This window comes from Urocitellus parryii, chromosome 2 (assembly GCF_045843805.1).
Source record: "Urocitellus parryii isolate mUroPar1 chromosome 2, mUroPar1.hap1, whole genome shotgun sequence".
NCBI classification, from domain to species: Eukaryota; Metazoa; Chordata; class Mammalia; order Rodentia; family Sciuridae; genus Urocitellus; species Urocitellus parryii.
Genome location: NC_135532.1, coordinates 94,262,634 through 94,279,891, shown reverse-complemented (window position 1 = coordinate 94,279,891; position 17,258 = coordinate 94,262,634). Strand labels below are relative to the sequence as shown.

The 17,258-nt window shown below is 51.2% G+C and overlaps 1 protein-coding gene across 5 annotated transcripts in view; it reads right to left on the bottom strand.

Annotated features, from left to right (window-relative positions):
• Window positions 1-2,008: 2,008 nt before the first annotated feature.
• Tex264 (testis expressed 264, ER-phagy receptor) overlaps window positions 2,009-17,258 on the bottom strand; it is a 31,414-nt gene continuing 16,164 nt past the window's right edge. For 4 of the 5 annotated variants that reach the window (XM_026383839.2, XM_026383842.2, XM_026383841.2 and 1 more), the window contains 2 exons: window positions 5,964-6,141; window positions 2,009-2,590 (listed from right to left, as the gene is read on the bottom strand). In XM_026383839.2, the coding sequence (XP_026239624.1) occupies window positions 2,307-2,590; window positions 5,964-6,141 (462 nt within the window). In that variant the 3' untranslated portion in view covers window positions 2,009-2,306. The remainder of the gene's footprint in view (window positions 2,591-5,963; window positions 6,142-17,258) is intronic. The other variant, XM_026383843.2, reaches the window with a different exon arrangement.

Below are 17,258 nucleotides of genomic sequence, written 5' to 3'. Positions count from 1 at the left end.
GGCGGGGCCTTCAGGACCAGGGACTAAGGTCAACCCTGAGGAATCTGCTAGGGCTAGCAGGGGGATCTGCGAGGGGAGGGGGCTGAGGAAAGACTTCTGGAACTGGCTGCGTAGGAGGAAGCCAGAGCTGGAGCCCAAGCAGAGGGAGGACAGCTCTAAGAAGATGCTCTTGACTCTTCCCTCCCCCAGCAGGATGGGGAAGGATGCCCCTGGGTAGGGGTGGTGGATAAGTTGTAGTGCCTGGCTATGCTGAAGGATTTGGGGAAAAGGCTGTACCTAGATCTAGGTCCAGAGCCTGTGTTATCTACCCCAAACATGTACATACATTAACAAGTTCTAAGGGACACGCAACCCTACACACACCTTTGGCAACTGCCCTTTCTTCCACAGGTGTCAGTGGAAGTAAGGTCAGCTATGTGCTGATGAAAATGTCTACCCAGGTCCCTTAAGCACACCCCCACCCCCACAATATGTATGTATGGCATATAGGAGGGGATCACAAGAACAACTATTTCCCTGCACACCCAAACCTAATGCCCCACTGCTCTGGAAATAACACAGATTTGAAAGAAAACAGACATCAAACCCAAACCCAAATGCAAATGAGATCACTAATGGGCAGTGGGATAAGGGTTCAGAGCTGTCAGAAGAAGCTGGAGAGACAGACATGCTGTCTTCCAGCTCTGGCTCTGCCACCGGCTGCCTTTACCCTCTAGCTGGCTCCGAGAGACTGCTCCCTGGGGTAAGTAAGCAATGGGCTGGGTTCATGTAGCAGAGAAGCTGACAGCAGGAGGGTACTAAGGTAAAAGAAACTGCACAGCAATCCCAGCCACACATCCAGGCAACTCACCAAAAGAGCCCCACAAAAGACAAAGGACTTTATACAGATATGGCTACAAACAGCAGCCCAAGAAGTCCATCACATGGCCTTCAGCAAGTGAGCTGTACTGTCCCACTGCAGCACAGACACATGGTAACACACAGCTGTGTGGCCACCACTTCCAACTGGATACATATACATAGCCTTACACACACAACTGTACAAGTGGACCTGGCCGCACACGTAACTGTAAAGGTCAGTGCAGCCATAATATAAAGCTGTATATGTAGATAATATCCAAAAGCAAATGCAATGCTCCCACACAGTACTAGTGGACACAGCTACATATATACACAATGACATAGCCACACACATAGCCTTAGCAGGACATACATATGGACACATACAAATAGCTATGCACATAGATATGCCCACAAACATAGTTGTAATAAGAGCTTACAGTTGCACTAATCCACAGCTTTATACAATGATACATAATAAAACATATAGCTTTACACATGAACACATAACCATGCATGCACAGATGAACACACATAGCCACATAGAGAGAACTGTATATAGACTAAGCCCCCCAAAGATGCTTCCAGCCAGCTAGCCTCACACATGCCTATAATGCAACCACATACTGGTAAACACACAAAACAAAGCACCACACACACATAGCTACATAGTCATCCATACATATACAGTCATGCCCAGCCACAATCACATCCTTTTTGATGCTTACTTGGGCACAGCCTCACCCAGGAACACCACCATGTTCATGTCCATGAACATACCCAGGTTCAAAGGCACTGGCAGTCACAGCAGGGACAGCCTCACCTGCTGGGAAGGTCCCAGCATGAGCACAGGCACACTCAAGACAGACACAAAGGCCTCCTTTGGAAGCAAACAAAGGCAGAATTCAAGCTCTCCAATCTGGAGCCCTGAAGGACTCTCTGCTTGGCTCTCACACCCCTTGTTCTGCTCTTTAGCAGCCTGGGAAGCTCCTAGGGCTATTGCAATGCAGGGGTGACTGTCCTCTGGGGCCACAGAGCAAGGAGTGAAAACCTTCAATATTCTCCTCACCAACTCCAGGGTTCTTTCCTCTTGGGTTTGGGAAGCTCCTGCCTACTCCTAGCCTATCTCCCCAATATAGAACTAACAAACACACAGTCCAAATACAGGTGAAACAAGAAAATCATTTGCTTTATTTTGGGTTCTGGAAGCGCTCTAATATGAATCTGAAAAAAGACAACAGGGGTGGCAGCCCAAGAGTCTGGTGCAGGTAACAGTCCCTATCTCCTCTGGCCCTGGGAATCAAAAGGGCAGTGAGGAGAAGGCATAACTAGAGGCCTGGGGTAGAAGTCAGGTCCCCCAGGCATCCCCAGCCATAGTCTGGGCTGGAGAGGTGAAGAAGGAAGAGGGTTGGACAATCTGCTCAGTTCCTTAGCAACAGTACCCACAGGAGGGTGCAGGATGCAAGTTACTCCTCATCTTTCTCAGGGGTAGTAGGCTCCCGGAACAGACCCAGAGGCTTGGCCTCAGGGCCCAATCGTGGTTCCCCCAAGGGCCCCTCGCCCTCCAGATCCAGCTCCTCAAAGGATGAGCCACTGGCACCGGACTCGCTGTAGCTGTGCTCACTCCGGTTATCACCATCATCCCAGCCACGGCTGCTTGCCCCAGGGGACAGCGTGATGGCTGAAGTCTCCCGGCTGCCAGGGCCCACCTCCAGGCTTACAGAACTCATGTCACTCATTGTGTCAGCTCCTAGGGCCAGGACAAGGGAGCATAGATTAGCCAAGACCACCACCATCCCCCACAACTCACTTCTCTAGGGACAGGGGCAGGGACTTGCACCAGCTCAGCAACTCAGTGTGCACAGTCCCCTCGTAAATTATATAGCCATCCTGGCTCAGGAGGCCCATTCTAGCTGCCCTCTGCCCTAACTGGGGCTGTACTGACAAGACTAAGGGAGAGAGAAGGGAGGGAGGGAATGGGAGAGGGGAGCAGCTGGCTATTTACTCCTCTCCTTTCCCTGAATTAGCCTCAGCTCCCTGCACTCCCACAAAGCCTGCTACCCTCCACCCCTTCATCCATTAAGAGCCACTCAGCCCTAGGGTGAAGAACTGAGTATAGAACAAAGAGACCCAAGTATTATCCCCTTCACCTCTCATTTCAGGTCTGGAGAGAAGTTTGTCCAGTCGGCTACAGAACACTGCCCATAAGGCAAGAGGATGGAAGAATGGACCAAGAGGTCTACTCTCCAGCCTCCACCCCCATGCAGGCCTCCCCAAGGAGCAGCTGTAACCAAGAAATCAGCTGGCCCCTACCCCTGGCCTCACTGCATCCCCACTTGAGAAGGCTAAGTGATATGGATAGAAAAATCTTGAGAAACACATTGCAAAGAAGGAGGGTGCAGGGATAAAGCTTATTTAAGGACTTTCTCCTGCTGTGCCTGGGTCAACCCAGAAGAACCCTCACCTACCCCACCTTATCCACAAACTTTTAGTACTACTTCTGTTACAAGTTAGCAAAAAGGGCTATGAGAGCCCTTTTGCTGGTGGCTGGGGAACCTCAAAACAGTGCTGAGCTGGCTGATGGCCCAAGTCCCCCATAACTGGCTCTTGCACATCCAACACATCCTCCAAGTAAGTGGCTCTTCATCTGCCCTGTCCAGAAGCAACCCCTCAGTTCATCTTCCCAGATCAGAATCACTAAATGCAGTTGGGGGATGGCAAGGAGGAACAAGGAGTTCAGGCACACTGTGCAGGAATCCAGTTTGGGAGAAGACTGATATGACACCCTTCCTATGTGAGGGGAAGGGGGGCAGCTGTCGAACATCAGAGAAGGTAAGGTATAGGAAGGCAACCCCAGTTCCTATCTCTCGATAGAGAGGTGAACAGGGCACAACTGGGAACTAATTGGCATTTGGACTGGCCTGGAGCTGTCTCTGAACTTCAACTGGGACTGGGAGCCTGCTCCCCCAATCTACTTGGCCCCCAGAAGACTCCCTTTCAGCCCTACTGGCAGATGTGCAGTAAGCCTTGGAAGTGCCAGACCACCAGCCCATGGCCCCTTCTCTTGCTGGGATCCCTGGCATGGCTCCCAGCATGGAGGCAATGTGAGCACAGTGGAGTGGGAGCCCAGGCTGAGCCTTGAGTTATGGGTGGTTCCTTCTGACCCTGGGACAGAACTCCAGCTCCTCACTCACTCCTTAAATGATGATCAGTGCCCCAGGGGCTGCAAGCCTGAAAGGCACAAGGGGGATATTTCCTTCCTGGCTCCATTACTGTCAAATTCTGTCAGCCCATCCACCCACTAGTTCTCTTGAGACCCAGAGATACAAGGACCTGCCTGCTTCCCAGTCGGATGCCTTCTCCCTCCCCACTCCTAGGCTAGGGGTGATCAGAGGAAGGGGCTCAGGGGTACCTTCTTCTGCCCTGGGCTCAGCATGCTGGGATTAAGATAGCCTCTGGGAACATAGGAGACTTCAGGACAAAGAGGTGTAATGCAGGGGAGTGGTATCCTTATAGCCCCACCAAGGCCCACCCACAGTGTCTTAAGTCTGTGTCCTTGGGGAAAGACTGCCAGGCAAGGCAGGACAGCACCTAAATCCCAAGGACTGCTGGTCAGGGCATGGAAGCTAAAACTTTCACCCCAGTCCCTCCTTCCTCTGCCCACAGTCAGTGCAAGTAAATCAAATATTCATTGCCTCTCTGGAGCTAAATAATACATCAATGTAATAACAGGCACAAGGCAGCTAATCACCCCCTTTCACCTCCCAGCCCAAGATGGGGCAGCGGCAGGGAAGCAGCAGGGACAGGCCAAGCCTTGGGTGGTCAGGCACCCACCATGCACCAACTACACACTGCTGTGTTAAGTGGCATGCACCTGGTGGGTGAACGCCTAGAGTCCGCCCTGAGTGTCAGGACAGGCCGTCAGAAGTGGGCAGACCCTCAGCCCCCACACCAGGGAGTGGGCGGGCAGACCAAAGAGCTGGGAAGTGTGATTGCTGCGGCTGCAGCCAGCTGTAGCAGGTGCCAAGCAGTCCTTTAACACCCCCTGGCAGGCAGTGTTTGGGAGGGAAGGAAGCTGGATGGGTGGGCCAAGGAGGGGGAAGTCAGGGAGCAGAGGAAGGTTGCAGGGAAGGTCAAGGTCCTCCTCCTTCCTGCCCTGGGGACTGCCTTGGCCTGATGACTTTGTACCATGTCCTATGCCCACAGTAGGGGCACTGAAGAGTGTCTGCTGGGTACTACTAGGCCGAAGGGAGCAGTACCCCATGGAGGTAATTAAGTGGCAGATGAAGTTAACTGTGTTGGACACAAGCCCCTAGGGAGCATAGATTGTTTCCTAGTACCCTTCCCTTTTAGCCCCCTCCAACACATGTGTCTCTAGGGTGACCTTGGCTATTTAAGACTGAATAGGCAAACTCTCCTAGAGAGGAAAAAGATAGTCTCTCTCCCCACAGCCCTGCATCACTCCTAGAAATCATGGACTTCCAGAGTCACACAAGGCTCCACCAGGATGGCCAAAGATCGTTGGGAAGTTAACCAACAGGCCCCTTTCCTACTTGTCATGAAAGGTCATGGTGGAGGGGTAGGCTGGGAACAGGCAAGCAGCCTGCTCACCTGGACCTGGGGTATTATTGCTGCCAGCAGGTATGTGAGCAGGCTCTAGCAGCAGGAGCAGGGAGAAAGCAGTTGGCTCTGGATGGGGCCCCATACTGGGGGACAGGAGAACACTTTGTTCACCTCCTTACCTTCCAGATCCAGTGCCAATCTTACTTCCTGTTGAGCCCCACCCAAGTGACTCTTTTCCTGAGTAGCCTCAGCCCCCTCCCATGAACATCCATCTGTCAGTGATCTGTGTTTCCAAAGGTACTCCTGTTGCATGTGAAGGGAATCCAGACAGGGTCTTTGTGTTGTCAGGGGAATATGTGTGAATCTACATGCACATAGATCCACATGTCTGGAAACAGGCACTCTGAATGTGGGTTCTGGGGGTAGGCATATGTCTTCCTACCTCTGCCAAGCATAGCCTGACACCAACAGTGCCATCCCAGAAGAAATAGCCTTCTCAACCATGCCCCTAGATATCCAGAACAGTGGCTCCAGGCAGGACCCCACCCTTATTCCCCTACCTTCTATACCTGTGCCATCCACCTGGGCATCGCTGGCTTCTACAAGCCCCCGGCATTTCCGCTCTGTCTCCTTCACTTCTGGCACATAGAAGTCACCTTGCCGTGCCAGTGGGCACACGAAATGGATCTGGTCTTGATGGTAGATCTCCAGACGAGGGTGGGCACACAGCTTACGTTCCTAACCAGTTAGAAAAGGTAGAATGAGCACTACAGGGCCCCTGACTCACTTTGTCCCACGGTGGCCCTAGGAACTGTTTATTGCTGGCTGTATCTTCCCCCAATCTCTTCTAAGTTTCATGAGGGAGACACATGCAGACCTCCCTAAGAGCAAGGCCCCATTCTCTAGCATGCAGCAATCTAAGGAAAAAAACCTAAGAGTCTGACACTACTAGTTCTATGTATATCTGGGACCAAAAGGATGGACTCATACAACCATGAAACTTAGCACACCTAAACTACCCAGCACTGAGATGCCATGAACTAGAACCCCAGGTACCCAAGTCAAAATGTAACCCATCACACTTTCCATCCTAGAACCCTCTGCCCCTGACATCCTCTCTATCCTAAGCAATGCTAACAGACCCAGATATATCAGATGACACTAGGGCCTTGGACCCCTGACTGCAGACATATTCCCATGGACCCTGCTTTCCACTCCCTTTCCCCTCCTAGATTTAAGTAAACCTCTGAGACTTTCAAATATGGTTCCCAAACATCCTCACCCATGGGCCCAGGGTTTCGGACAAGGTACAGGAGGCAGACAGATGGGCAGGACACGTGAGTCTAGCAATGAACATTAACCAATGAGGTGAAGTATCAGCTTCCAGGGCCCGAAGTTCTAACAGGCACCCTGCTGCCCTATGCCTGGACACAGACCCCAATGTTCCCCATCCCCAAGTGTGAGGAAGCCAGCAGACAAAATGCCAGAGCTGCTCTGAGACAGGCAGGAACAATCAGAACAGGGGTCAAGTGTCTATCGCTCTTGAGCCCGCCCCCCTTTCCTGTGCTGGAGTGCAATTACCCACCAAGATAACTGTGAGGCCCTTGCCCTGTCACTGCTCACCCGCCAACCTTCACAACACGGCTATTTATAGCACCAGCCAGCTCTCACCACGAGCTCTGAAATGAGCCTTCCACTTAATGGTAATGAGAGACTTATCGCCTGGCAGGGAAAAGCCACTCCAGGATTCCACTTGTCCGCCTTCCTGGCCAACCTGAGGGTTGAGGAATCTCTTGCAATTAAAGCCAGTAAAGAAGGGTAAAGAGAGTCCATGGAAAGAAAAGGGGAGAAGGAATAAGCCTGAAAAGGTGTATCTAGCGAGGACCCTCAGCACCTGCTAGAAGAATGGTGCACCTAGGAGGTCACATGGGAGAAGGACGGCCCACCGAGGTCAGGTGCAGCTCATCTTCAAACTCCATAGGTGACCCAGCAAAGCGTTTCATCCTGTTTCCATGTGTCCAACTTCAGAGGGAAACACCCTGGCCCTGATGCTTCCAAGGTCAGTAAAAGAAAGTCATTAGTTTTCATGTTTGAATCCAATCTTTTTGTCAACCTGGTGACTCTCCAGGCCTCTTCCACCTCATGAGTCCACGAGCTGACCCCTGTCTTTGCCTTTTTTGATGGCTGCCCTTGTTTCTCCACCCTCCCACAAGCCCACTTGCAGCCCAGTCCTCAAGAAGAAGCTTCCAAGAACACAACATCAGGAAATGGAGCTACCAGGCTCTAGGCTCTCTCTAATGCCTGCACATCAGGAGGGCCCACTGCCAAACCTGAGTCCAACTCAACAAACTGGGTCAAGTTGCTGAGGTCAGGGCCAAGGAGGCTTCCTGAAGGAGGTCTGGGTCCTTCCTTAGTTGTCAGAGGGGGGAAAAAAGGGGTCTCCAAATCTAGTCAAGGCATGACCTTCACCTCCATCCTCATGCTTTGGGCATTCAAAGGGTCCAAAGAGCAGTAGCAGAGTGGCCACTGGCCACCTCAAGAGCTACTGAGAGTTGGCTTTGGGGGACGTTCCCAGAGACTAAAGCTTGTGTCTATTCAGAGATTAGGGACAATGGAGATGCAACCCCTACCCCCAAACCCTGCTGGTACTCAGGCTACCTCCCTAGCTTCCTTTCTGGAGGAGCTTAGAAGTAACAGAAAAAAGAGAGTAGTGATCTTTCCACTCTCTCTTCTAGACTGGGCATCAGGATGGGCAGGACCAGGCAGCCACCCTATGCCACCTGCTCTGCCAGCCCCCTCGTTGGCAGGCAGGAGGCAGCTCTGCGGCTGCTCTGCACATCTGCCTCCTCCAGAGAGCCCTGCTCTGAAGTTGCCTGGCTATGGACAGCCCTGTTGCCATGGAAACCGCATCCTCCATCCTTTCCGTCGCCTTCATCTCAAAGCCATAGGGGAGAACAGAGGAACGGGGGAGACAGAGGATGAAGAAAAAGCTGTAGCCCAGCTACTCTGCCCATCCCTACCCCCTTGCAGCCTCCTACACAGGGAGCACCAGTTGCCCAGCCCTGCCTCAAACTCAAATCCAGCCTGATCCTAACTGCTGCTGCCTAGGGGTCCCTGGCCCTCCTTAATAGAGGGAAGCCCCATTGACTGGGGCTGGGGTTGTGGCTCAGCAGTGGAGCACTCACCTCGCATGTGCGAAGTCTTGGGTTTGATCCTCAGCACCACATAAAAATAAATAAATAAAAGGGTATTGTAACCAAATACCACTAAAAAATAAATATTAAAAAAATATCCCATTGACTGCTCAACCCCAGGACATACCAGGTCCTGTCAAAATTCAGACTCAGGGGCAGAGGAGAAGGGGCAGGAAGAAGGCAGAGTCAAACTTCCAACCTCAGCCCACAAGCAGGGAAGGGACTTATGGGACTTATCATTGCCCTTGAAGTCCTCTTCCTTGGAGAACCTCCTCCCCTCTGTGCTTTGCCCTCTAAGCAGGAATAAGTCTAGTGAAGACTGGGGATAAAGAGCAAGAGGGCAGGACTTGCCATATGCCCTGTCCCTGAGTAATCAGGCAGAGAGGACAAGCCTTTTTCCTCCCAGCCAGGTGTAACCTCAGGGGGAAGAGAGGGTGGCCATGGGCTGGTTCTCAGGTTCTTGCTACACAGCAGGACTAGGGTCCAGGCAGCATGTCTACAAGCAGGTAAATATTGGAAAACCATCAGAGGAAGGCAAGGCCAGCTGCCTCTTCCTCAGCTAGCCCCAGGGAGCCCTTGGAGAGCAGACTGCCAATGGCCAAGGACATCAGCTCAATGCCACACTGGGCTAGTAATACTGGGTAAAGGAGCCTGGATGGGCCTGAAGTCTTCCCTGTCCTGGCATACCCCTTCCACAGCCCAGATAGCCAGAGCCACATGGAAGCATTGCCAGAACAGGGGAACCTGCTTCTGGCCACTTAGACCCCACTGGCCATCTAACAAACCCACAACCCAAAAGAACTCACTCAAGCACATAGATTAATGGGACTCTCAGGTCCTCTTCCAAGATAGGGAGAGATGCAACATTCACAGCCCTTTCCACCTAACAGAAAGAATCATGCCAAAATCTCACCAGGAATGGCTACAAACTGGATTCAGGAAAGACATACCTCCAGTCTTTCCTCTCACCTGGGTCTTCCACAAACACAAACAAAAGAAGTATCTGGAATATCACCCACAAAGCAGGGAGTTCTATATGACAGCCATCAGCACATCCCTTGTCACCAACCCACCTTGTACCAACATTGACTATCTACCCAGGAATACAGGCAGACAAGGGAAAAAGCAACTCACCATCTCACACAAAGCTGCCATGGTACCACTGCCTCAGTCACTTTAGGAACACATCACACACTCCTCACAGCAGCCTGACCTCATCTCCAGGACACGGGGGGGGGGGGGGAGTACTCAGGTCAGGGTTCCCAAAAAAGACTAGACTAGTATGACAAGCTGAGGTTCCCCTCCCCATCCCCCGTCAGGAACCACAGTACCTCCCCTGGAAGGTCTTTCTGTGAATTCAGAGAAAGGAAGGAAGGAGGTAAGACTGAGGAGCTGAACTATCCTCATTTTGTGTTCTGCTCTCAGAACATCACCCTGTGCCCAGGCTTCAGCTATGGGTATGAAGAAGATAGGGGATATAAAATAGAAGAGGTCAGGGCCAGGTTAGAGGCTGAAAATGGATGCTACTCCCAGGCTGCCCAGGAGCTGGTTTTACTCATAGCTGGGTAGAAAAAATGCCCAAAAGGAGGTGTCACTTTGTGCAGGCCAAGGACTAGGTCACACATCTACATGCGCTCTAGGTCTAGAAAAGGGTGAGGTCCACAGGATGTATCCCTATTCCATCATGGCCCCTTACCTCCTGCCTCACTGGAGCAAGAGGACCTGGGCTTTCTCTTTGCACTTTGCTGCCCAGTCCTACCAACCCCTCCCTACCAGGCTGGACAGCCAAGCGGCCACACATCAGCAAGCAGCTGTTGCATCCCACCCAAGGTGGTGGCATCTCCTCACTGGGTGAAGTGATGCATACACATTTTTAATTACACAGACACAGACATGAACCCGCCTGCACACAGCGGTCCCTGCAAGTGGGGGCTCAGACCCTGGAGGCCCCTCAGGCAGCCGGTCTGCACTGCATGTGAAGAGTGCTTGGGGGAGGTACAGCAGGGAGTTTTGGCTAGAAAGCAGCATGTTGTTATTATTCTGCCCAGGAACTTCTGTCAACTTCCCTCTCCCTGTCTCCCTCTCATCCCCACCAGGCCTCCTAAGTCTCTGGCCCAGAACCTAGCCTTGTCTGTGGGGTGCTGTTGGGGCACTTCATGTCAGCAGGGAGAGCCTGCAGAAGGGCTAGTGAGTACCCTCTCCCTCCCCTTTTCCCTCATAGCTGGAAGGCCTAAATCTCTGAAAACGCAAGCAAAGGAGAGAGGAAGCAAGAGAGACTGCCAGGAAAGGAAAACAGAGGGCAGGAAATAGCATACAGAGCCCCAGGCAGAAGCCCAGAACCTTGGCCTAGCTATTGTCAAATGGGTGGCTTCCCTCTGGGCCTCAATCTTCCCAACTATGAAATAAAGGGATTAGAATAAATAATCTCAAAAGTAAAGAACTGGAAAAGCTTAATAAAAACACCATTATTTAAAGACAAGAAAATTGTGTACTTAGAAAACTCAAAAGAAACAACAGTGGAACTACCATAAACATTAAGTCAAAAGGCAACCAAAGCATGGCTCATTTTCCTGTGCACTAGTCAGTTAACTGCAAAACATAATGGGAGCAAGAAGAGATGAAGAGGGGCTAGGCTTGTGGCTCAGCGGTAGAGTACTTGCCTAGTCCATGTGAGGAGCTGGGTTTGATCCTCAGCACCACATAAAAATAAATAAATAAAATAAAGTTCTTGTGTCCAACTACAACTAAAAAAAATATTTTAAAAAAAAAGAAGAAGAAGAAGAAGAAGAGATGAAGAGATCAATTCCCTGTTGATATCAGGTCTAACCCAGGGGGAGGTGGAGGGAGTCTGGGAGCCCCTTGAGTGGCACAGGATGGCAAAGGAGCCAGGCAGTTAGGGCCAGGCCTAGGCTGGAGCCTGGTGAAGGATGCAGAGGGGGAGGTGTGACACAGCCAGTGGGAGGCAAGCGCAGTGCCTGGCACCCCAGCCTGCTGTGCCTGCTGCTGCTGCTATCTGAAGACTTTTCATTTTCACCTCAGAGCCGGCAGCTCGCCACACAATTTACACTTCTGTTCATCTCCCTGGTGCTGCTCAGGTCCTGGCTTCCCAGGAGGCTCTTGGAGGGGGGCCCTGGCATCAGTCAAGCATGGGGTGGGCTGGGGCACCAAGGAGCAGTAAAAGGATGATTCCCTCTAAATAGGCACATGGAACATAAGTCCTTATGTATCCTAATGCCCTAATGGACTGTGAAGCCCCAGATCTTCAGCCATGCCTAGTGTTTCTTTTCCCCAGGGCCCAGATGGCCATATACAACCCCAGCTCAGCCCTGCTCTGGCCTTCTTGGGCCCTTATGGAATAGGACCAGAGGGCTTAGAACCATGGGAGTAAGACTTCTAGGTTGATCAGCCCCAGGATTCCATGGCTCTCCATTTCAAATGGGGGGGGGTCCCTCCTAGATGATGTCCTCCCACTTTAGGTTCCACAGCCCACCCATCCAGTGGCCCTTTATAGTGTTTGTGCAGTCAAGGACTTTGAGCTCTGTCCAGCTCACAAGCTGATGGAAAATGTCGCTGACTGATTATCCAGCAGCAGGAAGGCTGCTCAGGGCAGATGGAGCCATGAAGTCAAGCACCTGGGAGGCAGAAGAGTCAGAAAATGCCAGAGGGAAAGGACAAGTAGACAAGTGAGATGGAGAGGAGACAGGGCAAAAGGGAGGGAAGGAAGGAGAAGGACTTGAATTTTCCAGTTTTTAACTGGCACTTTGAACTCTTCTCTCTCCCTCAGGGAAGTTCTTCCAGTCTTAAAGCCTTAGGATTCCTATGTATGTAAGGAAACAGTTCACCTCTCCATATCTGAAGGCTCTGCTAAAGGGCAGAGTAGTTCTCTGCAGGCCAAGTTCCTTCTTCAGAATCCCTTCCTCCTCTCCCAGGAATGAATCCCAAACTCTCTGGAGAAGAACAACAGAATTCTTCATTTATGAGTCTCATCTGCCTAGGAAAGGTAGCTCCCTCTGGATTGGTGATGGCCCAACCCCACAGCACCATCTAGATAAGCCTCAGCCTCCAGGGTCCTGCAGGGCTGCCAAGCTACAATATCCAAGCTGATATTTTGAGAGTGGTGGCTCCCACGCCACCCCAGCAAAGGCTGGCTTTGTGCTTTCAATCCTGGAGGAGGGGAAGCAGGAGGCATGAAGCCAGAGGCCGTGGAGTAGGTTCCAGTACCTAGACCAGCAGAGGGGAGAGGCCTGGCCTCTTGTAGGTACTTCCATTCCCCAACCTTCAGGAGGAATTCCCTAAGGTGTATAGGGGAGCCAAGCCCGGTATGGTGGGAGAGTCTCCTCTTGGTTTGGGTATATCTGGGAGTGAAGGGTCACAACTATTCTCAGCTAAGAATATTTCCCTAATTCAAAGTTTGGCTATGGCCTCAAGCTCTTTCTTCCCATTTCCAGTCTCAAGAGTTCTGCGCAGAAGCCCAGACTAGACACTGTCACTTATCTGTTCAGATACCATCAGTGCTCCCTAGTACCTGGAGAACACAGCCTAATATCTTGGGCCCAGATTCTTGCTCCTCCTTGTCCTTCCAGTCTCACTAAATGCCAGTACCTCTGCCTGATCTGCCACTGCACCTAGAGAATGCTGCCCATCCTTCTAGATTCAGCCCAAATGTCACCCCCCCTACAATAGTTGTTCTGCCTTTCCCAGTGATTCCATCCCTTCCCTTACCCATCCCTCCTCAGGCATGGCTAAGCTCTGGCTAGGAAAGACGGGAAGGAGTTCTGAGGCTTGACACTCTAAGCCCCACTCTAAGCTGACAGTGTCCTGACAGTGCTAGAGCAGGCCAATTAGCAAATGGTGGCTATGGCTACTGACCCAGTGAGGGAACCCTGGGAATAGAGCAGTCTCTACCTTACTGAGGATGAGGACATGAGGTCCAACAAGGTGGCTGTAGCAGCTGCTTCCTGTGCCTGAAGCAGCTGCAAAGTCACCCTTAATGAGTGCCTGCTGGGCAAATAGGCAGAGAGACCGGCAGCCTCAGCCTCCAACCCTGACTACAAGGGCTGGAGACAGAGGGTCAAGAAGTTGCTGGGCCATGTTACTGTCAATCCCAGGCCCATCCTGACATGCCTCAAGTATATCCCAAATTCATGATAAGTCCTCTGCTTCTTGGTTTGAGTCATATTCACACACAGGGCAGAGGGTCAAAAGGCAAGTAGCCAATAAGAAAAACCCCAGCCACCCAGTCTGGTTTCAGCCATTGCTTCATCCTTGACCTTAGGAAACCTCCCCACTCTAGTCCTTTGCCTTTCCATTTGCAAAACAATGGGGATGCTGGTTTTGATTTGGAGCTTTTTACTGGATCCTATGCCCAGAACAATGCCAGACAAAGGAAGACTCAAGAGCCTGAGCTAAGGTGCCAAGAGCACATTCCCCAACTTTTTTTGGTGGGGAGGGGGTGCTGAGAAATGACTGGTCTTGTGTGTGCTAAGCACACACTATCACTGAGCTATATTCTCAACCCATCCTCCCTTATTAAAATAAAGCTTGATACTCTTCCATGTTGGCTGGCAAAAGTGGTAAACAGAGAGAAATGACCACAGATTTCAAATTTCCCATGGGGCTCCTTTACCTACGTCCCCACTGCAAGCACCCTGCTGTCCTCCACTGGTGATCTGGTTCTGGCATGTCCCTAGCAGGACAACCCAAGTCAAACCAGCTGTCCCAGAACTCAGCCACCAAGGTTCCCCTACCCACTGACTCGCTCAGAGTCACCAAGGTAAGCTAAGAGGAAACAAGCACAGGATTCTGAGCCCAGTGAGAACTCAGGTTCTGACCAGTATACTGCGAGATTCCTCCTAGTCCATAGCTCATCTAGCTTACTCTTTTCTGCAAGCACCTTGCTAAGGCCTCTGCTTCTGGTTTCCACTTTGTTGTCCCAAGACACTACCATGCTATCACCCACCACTGGGAGTTCAGTCACCTTCACCCCAGAGAACCCCAGCTTGTAGCTACCCTAAGCTTCCCTTCAGATCCAGCCTTTACCCAGAGTGAGGCTCTCCCAGAAAGAATTGTTTCTTTTGGGAGTCCCAATCTGTGCAAGGATGGGCCTAATGCCTCCCAGCTCCATTTGCACTATAGCTGCTGCAGCATCCTCCATATCCCAAAGAAGCATGCAGCTAACAGGGTGGAGAGCATCTTCCTGGTGGTACAACTCTCTTTTAAGCCCACTAAGACTTAAAAGCCCTTTTCCAAACAAAATCCCAAAGCATTATCTGGATTGTAGGACCTAAGGCAGAGTTACTCCAATTGAAGCAGGGAAGGGTCCTAGTGCAGGCCACACCTCAGCATGCCAGCCACAGAGCATCTCAGCACAATCTCTAGACTCCCATCTCAGAATCTTCTGGGTGGGAGTCTGGGCCCCCCTCCTCTTTTAAATCCCTAGCAGGACAACTCAAGTCAAACCAGCTGTCCCAGAACTCAGCCACCAGGTTCCCCTCATGAGCAAACCACACCCCTTTGGCAATTCCTCCAGCAACCCTTTTCTACAATTCTATGGAGAAAGCCAAGTCTGAATTCAGGGCCTGCCTACCCCAATTAATCAACCACCAAATTAATGCCCTGTCTCCCTAAACTTCAAAGTTTCTCAAGCTATTTTACAAGGACTCTTCCCTGAGAACTCTCAGAAATCAGAGACCCTGGAGAAGGGGATTTATAGAAAAGATTCTGGACCTTGCCAGGAGGGGAGTCAGGCATTAGGGACTTAGCTGGACCAGTTTGACATTCTCAGTGTCCCCCTACCAACTGCTACAGCCATCCATGAGCCAAGTACCACACTAGGGGCCTTTTACACACAATCCCATTTGTGGGATTCCTAGTTAATCATTCAATTTTGGTCTGCTCCATGTGTCCAAACTCTTCCCTGGACAATTGTTAACACTATTTCTATAATAAAACAAAATGCTATAGAAATATGTTTAAAAATTAAAAAAGGTGAATTTGGGGGCATTTACCCACTCTGGGATAATATGTAGGTCCCAGCTCTTCAGCAGGTTTGCACTTTCAATGAAGCTCAGTTCCCTCCTATAGCTGCTAGAAGATGCCACCTTCCTGGGACTCAGTGAGTGGTTTCCTGCCCTAAAATCCACCTCCTTGGACTCCAGTGGAGCAGTCTAACCAAGCTGGGGCATCTTCCACATACAATAATGGTCACACAGTATCTAGGGACCCCTCACACACACTATTCTAGAGTGCTCAGCTTGGGAGTGTCCGGTAGCTTATGTGAAGAAAGGCAAGGTTCCAGCTTCTATAGCTCAGTCTGCCAAGCTCCAGAACTGAGCAAGGTTGGCCAGAGAGCCAAAAGTTGTCTCTCAGATTACAAAGCTGGGATCTAGACATCCCTTCAAGAATTTCCAGAAGGGCCTGACAAATGCTGTTCTTTTGGCTCTTCACAGTGACCCCCATGTCCCTTGCTACCCCATGAGACCAATCTTGTCCCAAGGCTCAAGCACATCTGCAATTGCCAGGATTGCAACTGCTCTTCACCTTTTGGACCCAAAGATCTCTGAGACTCATTCACCTCTAGAGAGGCAAGGTGAGCTTGCCAAGACCTCCTTCCTCTTCTAGTAGCAGGGTTCCTGGCCTCCTTCCCCATCCTCAAACAGAATGCTGATGGCTGCTGTCATTCCATCTGAAGAACTTTCAAAGCAATCCCAGAGCCAGAGAGAAAGGGGTGTGTCTATGCACCCACAGTTAAAGGCAGTCAGCTGTCAGCACTGGGAGAGTCAGAAGCATCCAGAGTATCATTGGTAGCCTCCTTTCTCTGACCACAGGGCAATGGAGAAGGCAGAGATGGGAGGCAGCCTTATACTCTATTATTGCTGTCTCCTGGGCTAAAAGAGATAAAAGGCCAGTCTCTACTGACTGTAGGCTATAACCAGCAAAGAGAGGCAACTCCTTCCTCATCTCTCCCCCAGCTTAGTTCCCCAGGCCACAAGGTCAGACTAAACACAGGAGCACCAATACAAAAAGAGGACCTTGGGCTATGCCTCCTCAGTGGGCAGCCTGGCCTCTCTCTCACTATCCCACTGGCAATGCCCACATAAATAAGCCTTCCAGACATCTCTAGAAGCCCTCTGCTCTCCCTAATACCCCTGCTTCCTTGTCCCAGCCCCCACAACAGGAGAATGGATCCCGGAGCACAGCTGACAGGCTCCCACAGGAGGGGGAGGAAGGAGGAAGGGCTTTCATCAAAGAGGTGACGTCAAAACCAGGCAACGTGTGAAGCTGTCAGAGGCCGGGAAATTTGGACAAAGGTGTCTAAAAATAAATCCCTAACGCTGGGAAAAGGCTTTGGTGGCTGAGTTGCTCGCCACCACACCACATGCCACACACCCTGTTCTGAGGTCTGGAACCCAGGGAGTCTCTTCCTAGGGCTGCTCCTCAAGATTAGCCCCTGAAGTTGAGGATGGCACAGACAGGACCAGAGACACCACACACCAGATCTCCCTGAATGAAAAAAGAAAGACATGACATCCTCAGGTGGCATGTGAACAGGCCTAAAGCACTGATTGATGTCTTCCTTCCCACACTCACTGTCACCCTATTTCTGCACTTCTAGTCCAACTTCAGCCCCAGAAACCATATCCTTCCCAGTACTCTCTGGGC